The sequence below is a fragment of the Schistocerca cancellata genome, chromosome 5 (genome assembly GCF_023864275.1).
Source record: "Schistocerca cancellata isolate TAMUIC-IGC-003103 chromosome 5, iqSchCanc2.1, whole genome shotgun sequence".
NCBI lineage: Eukaryota > Metazoa > Arthropoda > Insecta > Orthoptera > Acrididae > Schistocerca > Schistocerca cancellata.
The window spans coordinates 196,126,066-196,142,641 of record NC_064630.1 but is presented as its reverse complement, the minus strand read 5'-3'; the positions used below and the strand labels follow the sequence as shown (position 1 = coordinate 196,142,641).

The window sequence follows — 16,576 nt, the reverse complement described above, 5'->3', positions numbered from 1 at the left end:
TATACTATTACAATTATAAAAGAGCCCTCCGTCAGTTTAAGTTGACAGGCGCATGCTTCTATATGTTGCTCTAAAACAAAACTTTTTTGTATCTAAGCTTTTTACACAGTGATAACTTTTGACATATATGGCAACTCCTCCTCTCACCTTATTCTCTCTACTCATATATGCAGCTAGTTTATAACTACTGATATTTACCTTTTCCATATCAGACACAATGTGATGCTCAGACGGGCATGGTATATCTATTACATTATCAGATTCAATGTCATCTAAACAAACCAGGAGCTCATCTACTTTGTTCTTCAATCCCGAAATATTGTGGTGAAAAATGGTAACATTATTTTTTACTTTACTTTTGTGAGAATCTACTTTTTTTTCTTTAATCCTCCAATATTTTGGTTAAATATGGTAACATTATTATTTACTTTACGTGTTGTGAGAATCTTGTGAGTTTTGGCCCTCTGTAGCACCTGCCTGCCGAACTTCTCATTGGACACTGATATTAGTCTAAAAAAGAGGTACATCCATGAGAACTAGTGTCCCCCTTATGGATTTCACTAACAACCCTGCCAGTTTATCCTTCCCTTTCCTATTGAGGTGTAGGCCATGCCTTGTGAAATCCCCCCTATCAATAGCCTCGACAGGAACCAATCCAATGTCTGACCCCGTGCAACTGATCCAACTCCATATTTACCCTCCTGACAGAGCGGTTCAACTGGGGCTGATCATGCTGCATGAAAGCAGGCACCAGCCCAACATTGGTATGGGTCATTGCAGAGGCTATTTTCACCAGGTCAACTCAATACTGTAGCCTGATCCCTATCAATACTGTTTCCCACTCCACCCACTGTCATCACATGATCCTGCTTTGAGAAACCCTTGCGCAGGGAACCCATATCCTCTACCACCTGGCTGAGACATGCACTTGGCTTGAACAAGTTTGTGACCTAATTTTTCCTGAAAAATCTGGCCCACAACTCTTCCATGGCTGCTACCTATCAACAGAAGTTTCCTCTTACTTTCTACTTTTTTTGAAACAGTTGGTTTCCTAGTGAGATTCTGTTGCATCTTAACTACATCTACTTCTACTGGAGCCTCTTCCTTACTTAACTGTGGTAGCAAGGCAAATCTATTGGTTGTGCCAATTGGGGAACTGTCAGACACTTTCTGTGGTCCCTGTTCCCAGCTACCACTTCCCGCTGCTGTTTAGCCTCCTCCTCCCTTAACCTCTTCAGTTCCTCCTTCGCTCTGTCCAAGTCAGCCTGAAGGACTCTAGTTTTCTCCTCCAGTTCAGCTATAATCCTATCTCTTGAGCAAACCCTGCAAAAGAATGGAAGAGTCTTGTTTGCTTCCCCAATTCCCATGCCACTACAATTTCCCCAATGAAACCACCTCTTACAACAGCTGCACAAAACCCCTGAACTAACTTTCCTACTGCAGCTCACACGTTTAGTATCCATGGTAGTTTGGAAATTAGTTATGAGATTTACTGAGTGATAATGATAATATATTAAATACAGATGTAAAAGGACACTAAATATGTTTTGGAAACTAATATGTAAGTAAACTATTAGCAAATGCGCTTAAATTTGTGGTATAAGGCTAAATATGCACGTTCAAAAATTAGGCCTAAACAGCCGACTGTAAACAAAATGAACTTTTTGCGCTTACTGGAAGAATACACAAATAAAAGAAAAACCTTTAATGACAAACTTTAAGAGCACACTAATGAACATATTTAATTAGTTAATCTATCAAATGCACTTAAGATTGGGGTATAATGCTAAGTATGCACACTCAGAAAGTAATGCCAAACAAAAAAGAAACTAACCAGGGAAAGTTAGCCTCAAAAGAAGTAGTGCCTCCCAGACCAGATCCATTGTCTGAGAAAGTGACAAAATCAAATAAGTGTGACTTCAAGTGAACATTTAACAAAGAAGTGTATAATAAGCATAAATTGTTGTTTGGGTGCAATGTAAGAATGCCAGCTTTTCAGCCCAGAAATTAATTTGATAACTAATGCATGAATTTGGGATCTTGTACATTTTACCAAGAAACTAAAAACACACAAAAACTCCTACTTCCACAAAAATGTGAAATGGAGGGTAGCGAAAGCTTAGACATTATTCTGTTCTTGTCATAAACTGTAATTAACTATGTACAAAACAACAAAATTCTACAAAAACAATTCATCATTTTTTCAGACAAGTTATGCATATTATTTCATTATTTTTGTTATTATTATTACTCTATTGTTATTATTATTATTATTATTATTATTATTATTATTAGTAGTAGTAGTAGTAGTAGTAGTAGTGTTATATTATTGACAACAGCTGAAGTTGTAAAAATATGTTGATAAGCATAACTGTTATACAGCAGATGTTATTGATTTTGCACTCTGATATTTATCTGAATTTAAAAATTTGTGAGCACCCAGAACGTACACCTATGAGCCGCCACTGCTGTGTGTTGTATTATATTGGAAAAAAAAAAAAGAGATTCGGGTGATTTACTCTTGTTATTTTATTCTCATGCAGGCATATAGTTCTCCCTGATTTGTTAAATACCATACTTTTCAGATTAATATGAAAAATGACACAATAAAAGCACTTCATTTGGCACTGTCGGAAGCTGAAAACCAATATATAGATTGCTATGGGGAGGTAAGCTGCATGGAATGTAGCAGAATGAAGTCATCATTCGAACTGCAATGTATATTAAGGAAAATTATCTTTAATGTGTATTTATCATTTAATGCATGTGTACTAATTCAAAAAATCTTTAGTTTCATTTTTTCTAATCAAAGAATAGTGGATCTGTGGATATTTCATGTGGAATGCATTTTTAAGATAATACGTGAAACGTTGTTTTGACAGAAACTCTTAGTGAACATTAATTGTTCCTCTTTACTTTTTATTAACCATTATTTTGATTGAATTTGGCTGCTACCTTTCCAGATACCTCATCCTTAGAGCTCTTTACTCTTCTCCCAATCTTGTGTGTCAGTCTTTTTATGTTATCCGTGTCTGTAAGCTGATGTAATTTTACAGTAATACAGCGGAACTGCATCTCTGTTGTTATTAACACTGACTGTAAACTGATGACAGAGTCTCGGAAACTTTAACAGCATAAATGTGATATTACAAATGTATGATATTTATAGTAATGTCAGAAACTTATATTTCATTCTGTTTACAGTTACTGATTCACAAGTAAAGGAAAAGTTGGACACTATGATTTTTTCTCTTATTTTACTAAGTTATGTGGGATATCAGTGTTTCATAGGTACAATAGTTTTTTCAGGTTACTGTTCCTGTTTAAATTAATCGAGTAGATATATGTACTGGATGTAACAAACAGAATCATCCAATTGGCTTGTCTGTATTTCTAAAACTAGTAAACATATACAATGAATTTTGTTTTTTGATGAATGGGAAACTGAAAAAGTTTTTTTTAAACCTTTTTATAGGTGTTCAATATACTTCCCTTGGGATGCATGGCATATGTCAATCCAGTATTCAAATTGTTCCCACACTACAATGAGCCTGTCTTGAGTTACAGCTTCCACAGCTGCTGTTATGCGATGTCTCATTTCCTTCACGTTGTTGGTAATGGAGGCACATAAACAGAGTCTTTTATAAACCCCAACAAGAAATAATCACATACAGTCAGGTCCTGTGACCTATAATAATGTAAGGCTGAATCATTTGATCCAGTGCGACTGATCCATCATTCGGTAACCCTTTGATTTAAAAATTCCCGCACATCCAGGTGCCGTTGTGACAGTACCCTGTACTGTTGGTAAATGAAGTAATTCAGATCAGCTCCAAATGTGGGAAAATAAAGTTCTCAAGCATATCAAGATATGTGCTTCCTGTAACAGTGTTCTTGGCAAAGAAAAATGGACCATACACCTTTCCCTGTGAAGGTGCACAGAACATATAAGTTTTGGAGAGTCCCTCTCATGTTGTACAGCTTCATGTGGTTGTTCCATACCCCAAAATCTCACATTATGACAGTTCACCTTTCCATTTAAATGGCATGTTGCCTCATCACTAAACACTAAGCATGGAAGAAAACATCTTACCAAGAACGGAATTACAGAACTCCACACACTGTTGTTTGTCATCTTCATGAAGAGCTTGCAGTAGCTGAATTTTGTATGGTTTCATGTATAAACATTGATGCAACACATCCCAGTTGGGTCATGATGAGCTGTCAAGGAGCACACTGAACAGATTTCTGCAGAGTTCTTGTGAAACTACAGTGGATGTGTTTGACATTTGTGTCAGAAACTCGGGGAGGCCCGACGATTTGCCTTTACACAAACAACTTTTTTCTTGGAATGGTGTACACCATCATCTAATGCTCTGTGTTGTAGGAGGATCCACACTATATCTAGAACAAAAGACATGCTGAACAGTTACTGACCCCGCATTGAGCAGAACGTACAACACAAAACGCTTTCTGCTGTGCCGACTCCATTTTTACTAGAACTGAAGTGGGCATACACTGTTGATACCTAGTGGGAACCAGGTAAAACTTGAGAGCTTGCTCTTTTCAAAAGTATGTTGTTCACATAAATATCCCAAATAACATAATAGCTATGATTTTTTTTAATCAGATGATTCTTTTTGATGCACCTGATATCTCATAATAAAACATTTTTTCTCTTAATTTAACACACAACTGGTAGTATCAAGGGAAAATGGTTTTGAAAGAAACCAAGTGATAAAAAATTAAAAAAAGTAATATGGGGCTGTAATATTATGTCTTTGGATATGAATATTACATTAGGTTACCAAATTTAATGAACTATAGAAACAGCATGTGGGGTCTGGTCCTCCCTACACAATTTTGCCATACTACACTGATGACTACAACCTTACCACAGTTGTATGCATTTGTTGATATGAAGATGTCAAAGGAAATTTACCTAGTAAAGTATGTTTTGTGTACTTTTGTTATTATAACTGTATATCAGACTTCATACAATCTGTCTGTGTGATAACAATCACAGAATGAGATATCATTGTATTTGATATGAATGAGCCAAGGTTACAAAGCACTCTATCTGCAAAGTTTATCAAATCCAAACTCCACATTCTGTGATGAGGCATGGATGTTGAAGACCTAGCTGCCTCCTTGTGGTTTCACTATCTTTCAGCTACTTTCCATTGCTGCTCATGAAAGCAGCACTTTTAACAGCTGACAGCTTTGCTGTAGCCAAGTTGCTTATGTCAGTGGATATCCCCATTTGCAGCCCATACTGTCTCTGCTACCCATATGTCTCTGCTCAACTTACATACGTGCCTTATTGCATTACATGCCAGCAGTGGCACCAGATGACATTCAGTCTCGCAGTGGGCAATGATCATAGTATTCTGGATCATCAGTGTGCCTGTGCAGGTCAACAAATTATGAGCAGGTATACCCCATTGAACCATCTGCTCAGCATCCAGCACAGAAGGGAATCTGTCATTCTGGGAGCTTTTTAACTCCTTATTACAGGGCACAGTGTTTGCTATGTGTGCAGGATCACTACATTTGAAATCTAGGAGTATTGTAAGTGGCTCTTGACCACAATATGTTCTTATCATCATGGGACAGTGATATGAAAGTATATAGATAGTAGAAATATTGCATACAAAATATATCAAAGGACAGTGCATTGATGGAGCTGTCATTTATACTCAGGTGATTCATGTGAAAAGATTCCCAACATGGTTATGCACACACGATGGGAATTAACTGACTTTGAACATGGAATTGAAGTTGGAGCCAGATGGATGGGACATTTATTTTCAGAAATCATTTGGGAATTCAATATTCTGAGATCCACAGTGTCAAGAGTGTGCCAAGAATATCAAATTTCAGGGATTGCCTCTCGCCGTGGACAACACAGCTGCTGACGGCCTTCATTTAATGACCGAGAGCAGTGTCGTTAGCGTAGTGTTGTCAGTGCTAAAGACAAGCAACACTGCATGAAATAACCACAGAAATCAATGTGGGACATACAATAAACTTATCCGGTAGGACATCACTGTGACATTTTGTTTTAATGGGCTGTGGCAGCAGATTACCAAGTGCAAGTGCCTTTGCTAACAGCAAGACATTGCCTGCAGTGCCTCTCCTAGCCTTGTGACCATATTGGTTGGATGCTAGAAAACTGGAAAACTATGGCCTGTTCAGATGAGTCCAGATTTCAGTTGGTAGGAGCTGATGGTAGGTTTTGAGTGTGGCGCAGGCCCCACAAAGCCATGGACCCAAGTTGTCAACAAGGCGCTGTGCAAGCTGGTGGCGCTACATAATGTGGGCTGATTTTACGTGGAATGGACTGGGTCCTCTGGTCCAACTGAATGGATCATTGATTGGAAATGGTTATGTTAGGCTACTTGGAGACCATTTGCAGCCATTCATGGACCTCATGTTCCCAATTTTTATGGATGACAATGCGCCATGTCACTGAGCCACAATTGCTTGAAAATGCTTTGAAGAACATTGTGGAGAGTTCAAGCAAATGATATGGTCACTGAGATTGCCAAAAATGAATCTCATCATACTTTTATGGGACATAATTGAGAGGTCAGTTGGTGCAGAAAATCCTTCACTGGTAACATTTTTCACAATTGTGGGTGGCTATAGTGGCAGCATGGCTCAGTATTTCTGTAGAGAACTTCCAACAACTCGTTGAGCCCATGCCGTGCTGAATTGCTGCACTAAACTGGGCAAAAGGAGGCCTGGCACAATACTGGGAGGTAGTCCATGACATTTGTCACCTCAGTGTACATGTCAGCAACAGTTGTCGAGGACATGGAAAAGTTAAAAAAGTACTGCATTTCTCTTTCTGGCAATTTTATCTTTTGTCTGTTGTATCATTGCCTGGGGAATTTTAATAGGGGAAGATAATGGGCCTTGTTCTATGACTGGCATCTTCCTGCTCTTGCAAAAAATACAGAGACCTTCTGGAAAATTAGACACACCATTTATTTATGGACAGCCGGCCGCGGTGGTCTAGCGGTTCTGGCGCTGCAGTCCGGAACCGCGGGACTGCTACAGTCGCAGGTTCGAATCCTGCCTCAGGCATGGGTGTGTGTGATGTCCTTAGGTTAGTTAGGTTTAAGTAGTTCTAAGTTCTAGGGGACTTATGACCTAAGATGTTGAGTCCCATAGTGCTCAGAGCCATTTGAACCATTTTTTTTATTTATGGACAACACTTCACTGAGGACCTTTATTGTCAAAAAAATGTTACAGTAACCCAATGCTTCAAATTATTTGAGAGCTATAATGACCAGTATGCTCAGCCAATATGGTGGGTTGTGGAATTATGCAGCTCATTGTCAGGATACCAGAATACCACCTTCCATTGTGTATGTTGCAGTGGAATGGTGAGTGGATACCTGTCGGATGCGCAATGAGGCATCAGAGAGACAGCAGTGGATAACTATTCATTTATTACACAGTCTACATCTGTCATATTGTTGCAGTGGAATGCCAGTGCCCATATGTCATAAACAATGAATTTACAGTCAGTGAAGGCAATGCAGTCAGCACATCGTGTGTGGCCACAGTAAGCTGTGAGGTGGCGATGCCAGTGGAAGCTTAGCCAGTTGAACCAGCAGCACAGGAACACTGCACTGGCTGCACACAAAGCTGTTAGCAACTCTGGGAGTAAACAGCTAGTATGCACATAACCACGCTGATAACCACACACAGATGTGATAGTTCACAAAGGCATAGTCTGCCCAGAGCAGAGGAGAGCATGAAATGTGGCCACACAGGCGATCGCAGATGGGCGGCTGCACGTCCCCAGGCAGGAACAAGAGACCTCCAGAGTGTAAGGTGACAGAAGCTGCAGGATGCCCTGCAGGTGGCCCACTGGCTGGAGAGTACTAAGTCCACAGCATCAAACTTGATACCTGCAGCAGTGTCACTGCTAGAAGTGGCAGAGTCTAGAAAGGGTGACTGGTTGACTTGTGGACCGATGTAGGTCTCCTCTCCAGACTGGTGGTCAACAGACTGCGACACCTTTGACTAAAAATGGGGGTATTTGTACTGGCTTGGTGTGTACTTGTTTTCCAACTGCATTGGTTCTGATCATGTAAATCACAATAATTTGGTGCCTTGGATGTGAAGCAACTGGGCCATTGTAACTGCAATGGTTCTGTCTTTCTGCTGTGTTGGATGCTTTTGCTGTGCTTGGTGACAGCATGAAGTAACTACCTTGGTATCATAGTGCAGTACTCTTGTAACATGCAAGTAGCCCATGATACAATAAAATTCTGGTCTGACCTACTTATGCTACCCACTGTATTAGCTAAAGGAGATGTCTTAATCTTCCCCAGTCATGCCAAGAACATCGTTTTGCAGCACAACATGCCTCCTTCTTGTAGAAAATCATTCCACATTTTTTCTTATGGTGCCCCTGAAGAAATCTGGAGATACATTTACACACCACAGTTATACACAGTACACTTAGTCTTTCTCTTATACTAGTTCAGCTTAAGCCACAAGGTTCATTGAATGCATTCTTAGAAGCAGACATTATTGTCTAGGTTTAGTGTAATAGACTGTCTTGCTTCCTTACAGGAATCACCACTACAACTAGTTCAATCAAATTCTCCCATCTTGATGAATCTTCAGCAGACATCATAACCTCACTCAGCTCTTACATACACTCTGCACATCCTCTCATTTACCATGTAATTTTCTGTCTAATTCTTTACTCATCTGATTACTATTTTCTACAGGTTACTGAGTTATCTTCTCTCATTTACACACACACAGCCACTGAACCATTACTTACAACAAATTTTTCCTCAGCAAATTGTTCCACCTAGTTATTTCTTATGCTCAACATCACACTTCAGTTATCAGGTGGCATTTTAACTCACTGTTTTGGTCATCATCTGGAACTTTTTGAAACAAAACTTAACCCTATGACTCCTCAGAAAAATCCTTAAATCTAAGCATATACAGAAACTGCATTTGCTACTATCACTCATGACATACTGATTGGTAGTTCCAATTATTTACTTTACTTTAAAGCTAATTCCAAACTGATTCAATGTTGCAGTGCCGTAATTTATTGTACCTTTCTTTTATCACGTGAATTTCATCTTAATGATGTTGTTCTCACTTTCTATTACCTTACTCGTATATTACATAACACTGAAATGCTATAGTGTTTTTCTGTGCATATTTGTAGATACTCATTTTAAACAATTTAAAAAAAAAAGTTAGTAACATTTAAAACACCAGGAAGAGGGTGCTGCACACTAACATTAGAAACTGTAAAAGTGGGTTGTAAACCAGAGCATCACAAATTTGAATACAGCAATTTGTGTATTATTAAATAATGATTCACATGTTTAATCTTAAAATAAGCAGAAGATGACAAGAATGGGTTTAATTTGATGTAACTGTAGTGGAATTATATTGCGTAATTAATACTTGCATGCAGACTTCCCTTTTTGCCATTTCCCCCTGTAACTGCTTATAGTTGTTTCCCAACAATATTATTTTATATTTACATTGCTCTCTGCTTGTTCAGTGCAAACTATGATACATTTTTAAATATGTTTACTCATGTTTTCTAGTCACATGTACCCTGACTGCAGCTGACAAATGTTTTTGTGGAGGTTCATCTCATTTACTGGTCTCTGAGTTTTAGTTAACAGCTAAATTTCTTCACTATCATTCTCTCATACTAGCTCCTCATAAATCTTTTTGTTGTCTTCACTCTCAATTGGAGGAAATCATATTTCAATGAGCTAACATAGTTAGTCCTTTAGGAGGCAATCTGTAATTTTAAATGTTGAAGTCTTCCTATATAAACACTTTATTTGCTGGATCACAATTATTTGTACAGTGATGACTGGTTAGGCAAATTTGAATTTCTACTTTCAAATCTTAAAATATATGAGATGTGAGTTACAGGTGAACATTCAACTTTAATATGTAATATAATATCATGGAGAAACAAGTAAAAGAATTACATACCTCATTAGTACAAACAGTAGCATCTACACTAACCATTAAAAATTGAGACTTCTTTCTAATTGATAATAATTTACTGTAAGATACAAGATAGGGGACCATGTAGAAAAATATCCACAGTCATAAATTAAATAATACAAGGTGTGTTTGTAAGTGACGTACCTCACAGTAAAGATAATATTACATAATGTTCAATGGAAATTAGAGAAATAAAATGTACATCAAGTGTTACAAGTTGTTGATATTAAGTCATTTATCCAGTACCATGTTAGATATAGACATAGCCAAGTTAACAGTTGGAGAAAGATCAGCATACAGCTCATAAACATATCTCAAGGTGCTTGAGTCTGACACCCAGTGGCAGTCTAATTTACACTAATAATTTTTGCTTATGTGAAGTAATATTCATACAAGCATGTATGTACCACAAAAATTCACTGTGTGAATAGCGACATATATGGACAGACAAATAAAGGAAAGTGATTAATAATTGCTGCTTGAATAATTGGAAAAAAGTTGACTGGAAGGAATAGTTGAAAGAAATTGGAAGGTAATTTATCAATCTGTGCACATATTGTGGGTGACTTTAACTGGTACCGATATCAACAGACTTCAATGTCAATACATTTAAGAACAATATTCGTAATTCAAGTTACATACTGCTTCAAATTAATTTCACTGTGCATCATCCTTATTATAATAATGCCAATGCAGGATCGCTCCTCTGCTGCTCGTGCAAATTCCTCTAGTCTGCTCTGAACCTCGTGATGCAGGATCTTGGCGGCAGGCGATATGATGAACAGACAGGTGTGGTCATCATGAATGTATGAATAAATTTTGATTTCCTAACAACTTTTTATAACACTTTTGAATGTATGGTTGAAATACACATTTTTAAGCAATACTGGTACGACGGATCTAATCATCCGTCCACCTGCTACCACTTCTAGAAACAAACAGGTGAAGATACAGGAATTATTAAATTGAAGAGCATATTTGTTCTTCCTTTTTTTCATGCAGATGAAATTATCCTTGCCACAAATCAGCTCGTTAATTTATCTTTGTCATGGTCTATATACGTCATTCAGTTTACCTGTAGCTTACATGTGTAAAAAGAAATGAACAAAAAATAATATGATTCAAATAATTGCCCCCCACTGCGCACTGACGTCATATGGAAGTGCACAGTATCTGAGCTTATTTCCCTTCTTGATAGTTTATAATCCTGTCCAGTATGGGCATAGCCGTTATTTTTGGCCATTGGAGTTATCCTAAATGGGTATCAGTTTATATGGGCATGTCAGATTCTTTTCACACTTACATACATAAGTTTTGTCTCTTAATAAAGTCCTTGCTGAAACCATATAGTCCCACTGTTGTCAATGAGCATCTGCACAGTGTTTAGCTTGCGAAGCATGCACACACAGCGCAATGTCCATTATCGTCCCAGTTTGCATTCACATGTTTAGTACAAAGCCAGAATGTCCATGTCATGTGCTTACAGTAGCTTTCACTGCACAAATTCATGAAGCTCATGTTCAGCAGTGTGATCCTTTGTGAAATCTTTGATGCAGTGACTACTGGTTTCCATATGAGCAGCCTGAGGAACTTATTTCACCTTGTCACTCTCACTTATTCAGTGGGGACACCAGCCGTGCATACATTTGTGAACAAGGTAAGTTTCATGCTGCTTTTATGATGTTGTTGACAACAGGAAATTCATGTTACACAAAGTATTGCCATCTTTAGTTTATCACACACACACGCTTGCATATATCTCTCGCACACTTAACACTTTGCAACCAGATTATTTACGTTTTTGCATTTTGATTTTGTTTTTGAGCATCTTTCATACAGTTGCATTACATAAAGTTTCTGTAGTGTCCTTTCCACATACCATATACATAACATAAAAAACTACAAATACAATTACGAAATACACTTATCCTATTCATTTGCTGACATATCATTATCATCACTTATATGCATTATAGTCTGTGATATATTCTCTCCCCTTTCTATATATAATGTCACTGCTTGTCATTTTGCTTTCATTTTCTGTACATTATTTAATTCCAATTATATGAGTACACATTTTACTCTCATTTGGTTATACATTCTTCATATAATATTCATACAATAGTAGATTCTATTTTCATTTATGGCATAAACTGATATACATTTCATTTCAATTTGCAGTGAATTCTTGTAAGAGCATATTTACCAATTCCAAAGAATTAAAGAAGTAAACAAAAGTCACTACAATAGATACTACATGCTGCTCAGATAACTACACATGGCCTCACCCCTCTAGCATTCTCCAGGAGGGATCTACACACTACAGGGTTGAGGAAATTTATGTGCCCAGTTACATCTCATTAATAGACTTAACCATGATCCCAAGAAATAATAGTTCATTGTTTTTAAACATGACTCAAATCTGATGATACCGATCATATCAAATACTTACTCAGTGTTTAAAAGTGCAACTCAGTATTTACTTGTTATGTTCATTATATAAAGAATAACCATTTTATGTGCTGCAGTTTACAGAGTTGTATCATTAATATGATGTGTTATGTTTAATGAGCGTAAAACAGTGTTTTCATAACTAACAAACATGCAAAAAAATTTCATTGTAAATCAGGTATTTGACATTCTCATTTTAGTCGATACTCACAGTAGTTAGGTTTCAAACCCTTGATTATTTGGTTGTGCTCAACCTTAGTTCAGCATCGTGATATGTGACGTACCGCAACTGTTTTCTTCTTCACATTCTTTAACACTATCACATTCATATGTATCATAAACTTGTGGCGTGGTCCTTTCTTATGTTTATATGGTACCTAACACTTGACAAGCATTTATCTTTCTTCACTTTAGGATGAGTCAATGCATCATTCACTGGAACAAAAACACTTAATACTTATGTAAAACTAAATCTTCATAGAGAAGTGTATAGTGGCTCGATGGCTACTAATATCTTTTTCATATATTGAACCATGTATTCATTCACTTCAGTGAGCAGTCATGCTATCACAATACTTATTTAATGTCATGTGTGAAACTCTACTTACCTTATAAATCTGAAAGATAAAGTGTATTATAGGTGTGGTGTGACCTCTTATTCAGTTTGCTACTTATATTGTACTTGCTTGTTTATCTGCAGCAAGACTTTTCTTGTCGATCAGGTATAATTAGTGTGTGCACTTTCAGTAATTAAATTTGTAGATATTGTACATATATATATGTATGATGTGTATAGCAGCATAGCTTAAGTAAATATCTCATAGTTTAGCATCCCTTTCCTTTATATATAATCCCTTAGTTTATCTTTGTATGTGCATATTGTGTAAATAGTTGTAGCTGTAGTATAGACTCTCCCTTAATTTTCTATGTTGTTTATTCAGTATGCTTTAAAGATGCTTGTGTGGGCTGTAGCTCACCAGGTTTGTTTGTTTTGGGCACTCCAACACCCCCAGCTGTGCCTGTCTGGCACACATGCACTTGTGATTTGTTGACTAGCTTGCTTCCCAATGTGCATGTGCTGCATCCCTCTGATGTCAGTTACAATGTGGCGAGTTGTGCATTTTACAAGTTTGTTTATTTGTTTACAAGTGGGATTCATGCAAGGCTAAGCATTGTACTTACAGTATCGTCGTCTCTAGACACACAAAAGTAAATTTCTTCCTTGTTACAACTACTCATCATTTACACATTTGACATATAAGAAAAAACACAAATAAAAATTTTCCTTATCAAATAACAACATAAATTCTGGAATATGACTTTCCAGCATCCTAAATCTAATATTATTATACATATATACAACTTAGAAGGTATACAGCCCTTCTTCAGTATATGAACATTCTCAAGTCTTTGTGTGGGTAAAGGCCCTTTTGTCTTTACCTGTGTTCATGTGTATCAATCTGCGTGCTCTGGTTAGGAGATTACAGTAATTAAGTATGGTCCAGTGTATAGCAGTTGCCACTTATGGTTCAGTTTTTCAATTTTTGTGGATTTGGGATGTGTTCTAAGTAACAAGTTTTGTCCTGTATAAAATTGTGTTGTATGTTTCAGCTTTCTGTTATAAATTCCTTTCCCATATTTAGTCCAGATTTCAAGGTTGATTATTGTTTGTTGTATTTTATCCTCCAGCGATAATTCTGCTATTGGTAGCTTGGGTGAAGGATTCTCCCACCATCTACTTGTTTGCAGTTGAACATCAGCTCATTTGGTGGAAATCCAGTTGATGTATGGGGAAGGTTACTAACAACTTGTTCAATTAATCTTAAGTGTTCTACCCAAGTGGGTGTAGCAACTAAGAGGTCATCCACATATACTGTTACCTTACTGAAAAGTTCAGGCCCTAGCACTTTGTCCAGTGCAGAGATAAATTCACCTGCACTTACGTTCAGTCCATATGGTAATACTTGAAATTTGAAGCTCTTGCCCCCACATATGAAGACAGTATACTTCTGACTTTCTCCATGTAGTCTTATTTGCTAATATGAGATCAATTATAGTAAGAAATTTAGCATCATAGAATTTCATAACCTGTTCCTCTAAATTGCCTGGACATGTTTGGACTGGTACAATAATCATATTAATGTTACGGGTGTTGAGGACCAAGTGCACCTTGTCATCTGGCTTATTCATGGCCAAAATAGGACTACAATAAGGGGAAAATGATGACTGTATTATGCCCCATTCAAGCATCCTGTTAATCTCTTTTCTTACTGCTTCCCTCTTTGGCCAGGGCTTTGGGTATGAAGTAGAGCAAAATGTTTCATGGGGATATTCTTCCATTTTGTACACAAAATCCTTAATGACACCTGGTCTTTTTTCAAATACATGTATATAAGCAGGTATCAGCTCCCTGAGTTCCACTTGCTGTTCTTGAGACAAGCACTTTGGTTCACTTACCTTTGTGTTTATTGTGTCTACGTTTACCTCTTCTGCTGCCAACTGTTCATTTCTGTAAGTGTTGACAAACATAACCATGGGTTTTACCAATTAAACCTCAAAGTCATGAGTAACTTCAGTTTTACATCTATTAGTACTTCCCCTGATTTGGTCTATTGCAAAACATTGGTTATTTGCAGTGAAATGACATTGGCCCTTTCCTACATCAATTTGTACTTGTATGTCCTGAATGTATCCATACTGATTAAACAATGCACTATTAATTTCTCTACTATCAAAAAATTGCATTGTACAGAAAACTGTTCTATTTGGATGGGAATTATGGTTTGTATTTTGGCTCCTTTTGATTTCTTACCAGTGGCAGTTTGTCCCTTGCAATTTTGCACTGGCAGTTTGGGTACACGCCTGCATTTCTTCACTTCCTGAAAGAATCCCTGTGACATCAAATTAGTTGTAGCACCTGTGTCAAGCACAATGAGTACATCAAGTTCAAATATTTTGACTTTAATAGTGGCTTGTACTTCGCCCTCTGTCAAGTTTTTCTGTGTATCCTCATTACTTTGATATAGATCATGTTTCACATCACTACCTGGATTGTATCTGATAAAGCAAGTGTCGATCAAGCTTGTGCTCCCACTCTCCTCCCAGGTTACAGAAAGGGGGCCTACCATGACCGGTTCAAGTTTTCCTGTGTCGTGATGGAATCAGTGTCTGGGTTAGGTGTAACTTCTACTATATGGACTGTTGGTGTTTGAATATGCCAATTAGTTTCCTGTCAGGCTCTCAACTGAAATTCTCTTTGCCTTTGTGCGTTATCAGTATATGTGCATTATTTTGCTGGCCAAATCCCACTGTCTGTGGATTGTTCAGCTGTGTGAAATTGTTTTGTTTTTGCCAAGTGGTTGGCTGATTATTTCCAGTAGCTTGTGTCTGTACATATTGTACAGGCTGGCCATATGCTACTTGTCCATTGGAGATCGTTTTGTTAAATTTTTGCCAATTTCTTTCACATCCACCCTTGAATTTATGGCTTTCTCCATTGCCATTCTGATTACTGTTACCAAAGGTCTGTGTGTGGTAAGGTTGCCATCCATGTTGTACTACGAATCTGTTGTTCCCTTGTTGGTCCGTAAATCTCTGTGGCACTGTCTGTGTATTAATAGGCTTGGATTGCACTGGTCTCTCTTTGTATATCAAATCTATTGAGTTCAGTACAGATAGAAAGTATTAAGTTTCACGTTTCGTAATGGTAATGAGTTTTTGCCTAATGTGGGTAGGAAGATAGCTCTTTAAAATTTTCAGCACATCTACTTGAGATACCGGGTTCATCCAGTATTTGGTTTTATTTAAATATTTTTCAAAAAAGCCCCTTAAGTTTCCTTGCTAGCCATTGAATGGAGCTGGGTTAAATGCTTTGCATCTGAGCCTCTCTTGTATGGCCTTAGACCAATATTTGTCCAGAAAGGCTCTCTCAAAGTATTCATGGTAATGGCAATGTTCTGCCATGTTCATAGCCCATAGCAGATTGTCACCCTGTGTGTATCCAACAACAAATCTAATTTTATGGGCTTTGGTCCAGGTATGAGGTAAAACATTTCAAAATGCTCCGATAATGACCATGGGGTTTGTTCTTTTCCCTTCAGAG

General features: G+C 37.5%; 1 protein-coding gene across 1 annotated transcript in view; it reads left to right on the top strand.

Annotated features, from left to right (window-relative positions):
- Nucleotides 1–16,576, top strand: part of LOC126188442 (centromere-associated protein E-like) — a 618,456-nt gene that overhangs the window by 401,915 nt on the left and 199,965 nt on the right. Inside the window, exon 19 of the mRNA XM_049930047.1 lies at nucleotides 2,586–2,669. Coding sequence (XP_049786004.1) covers nucleotides 2,586–2,669 — 84 coding nt within the window. The remainder of the gene's footprint in view (nucleotides 1–2,585; nucleotides 2,670–16,576) is intronic.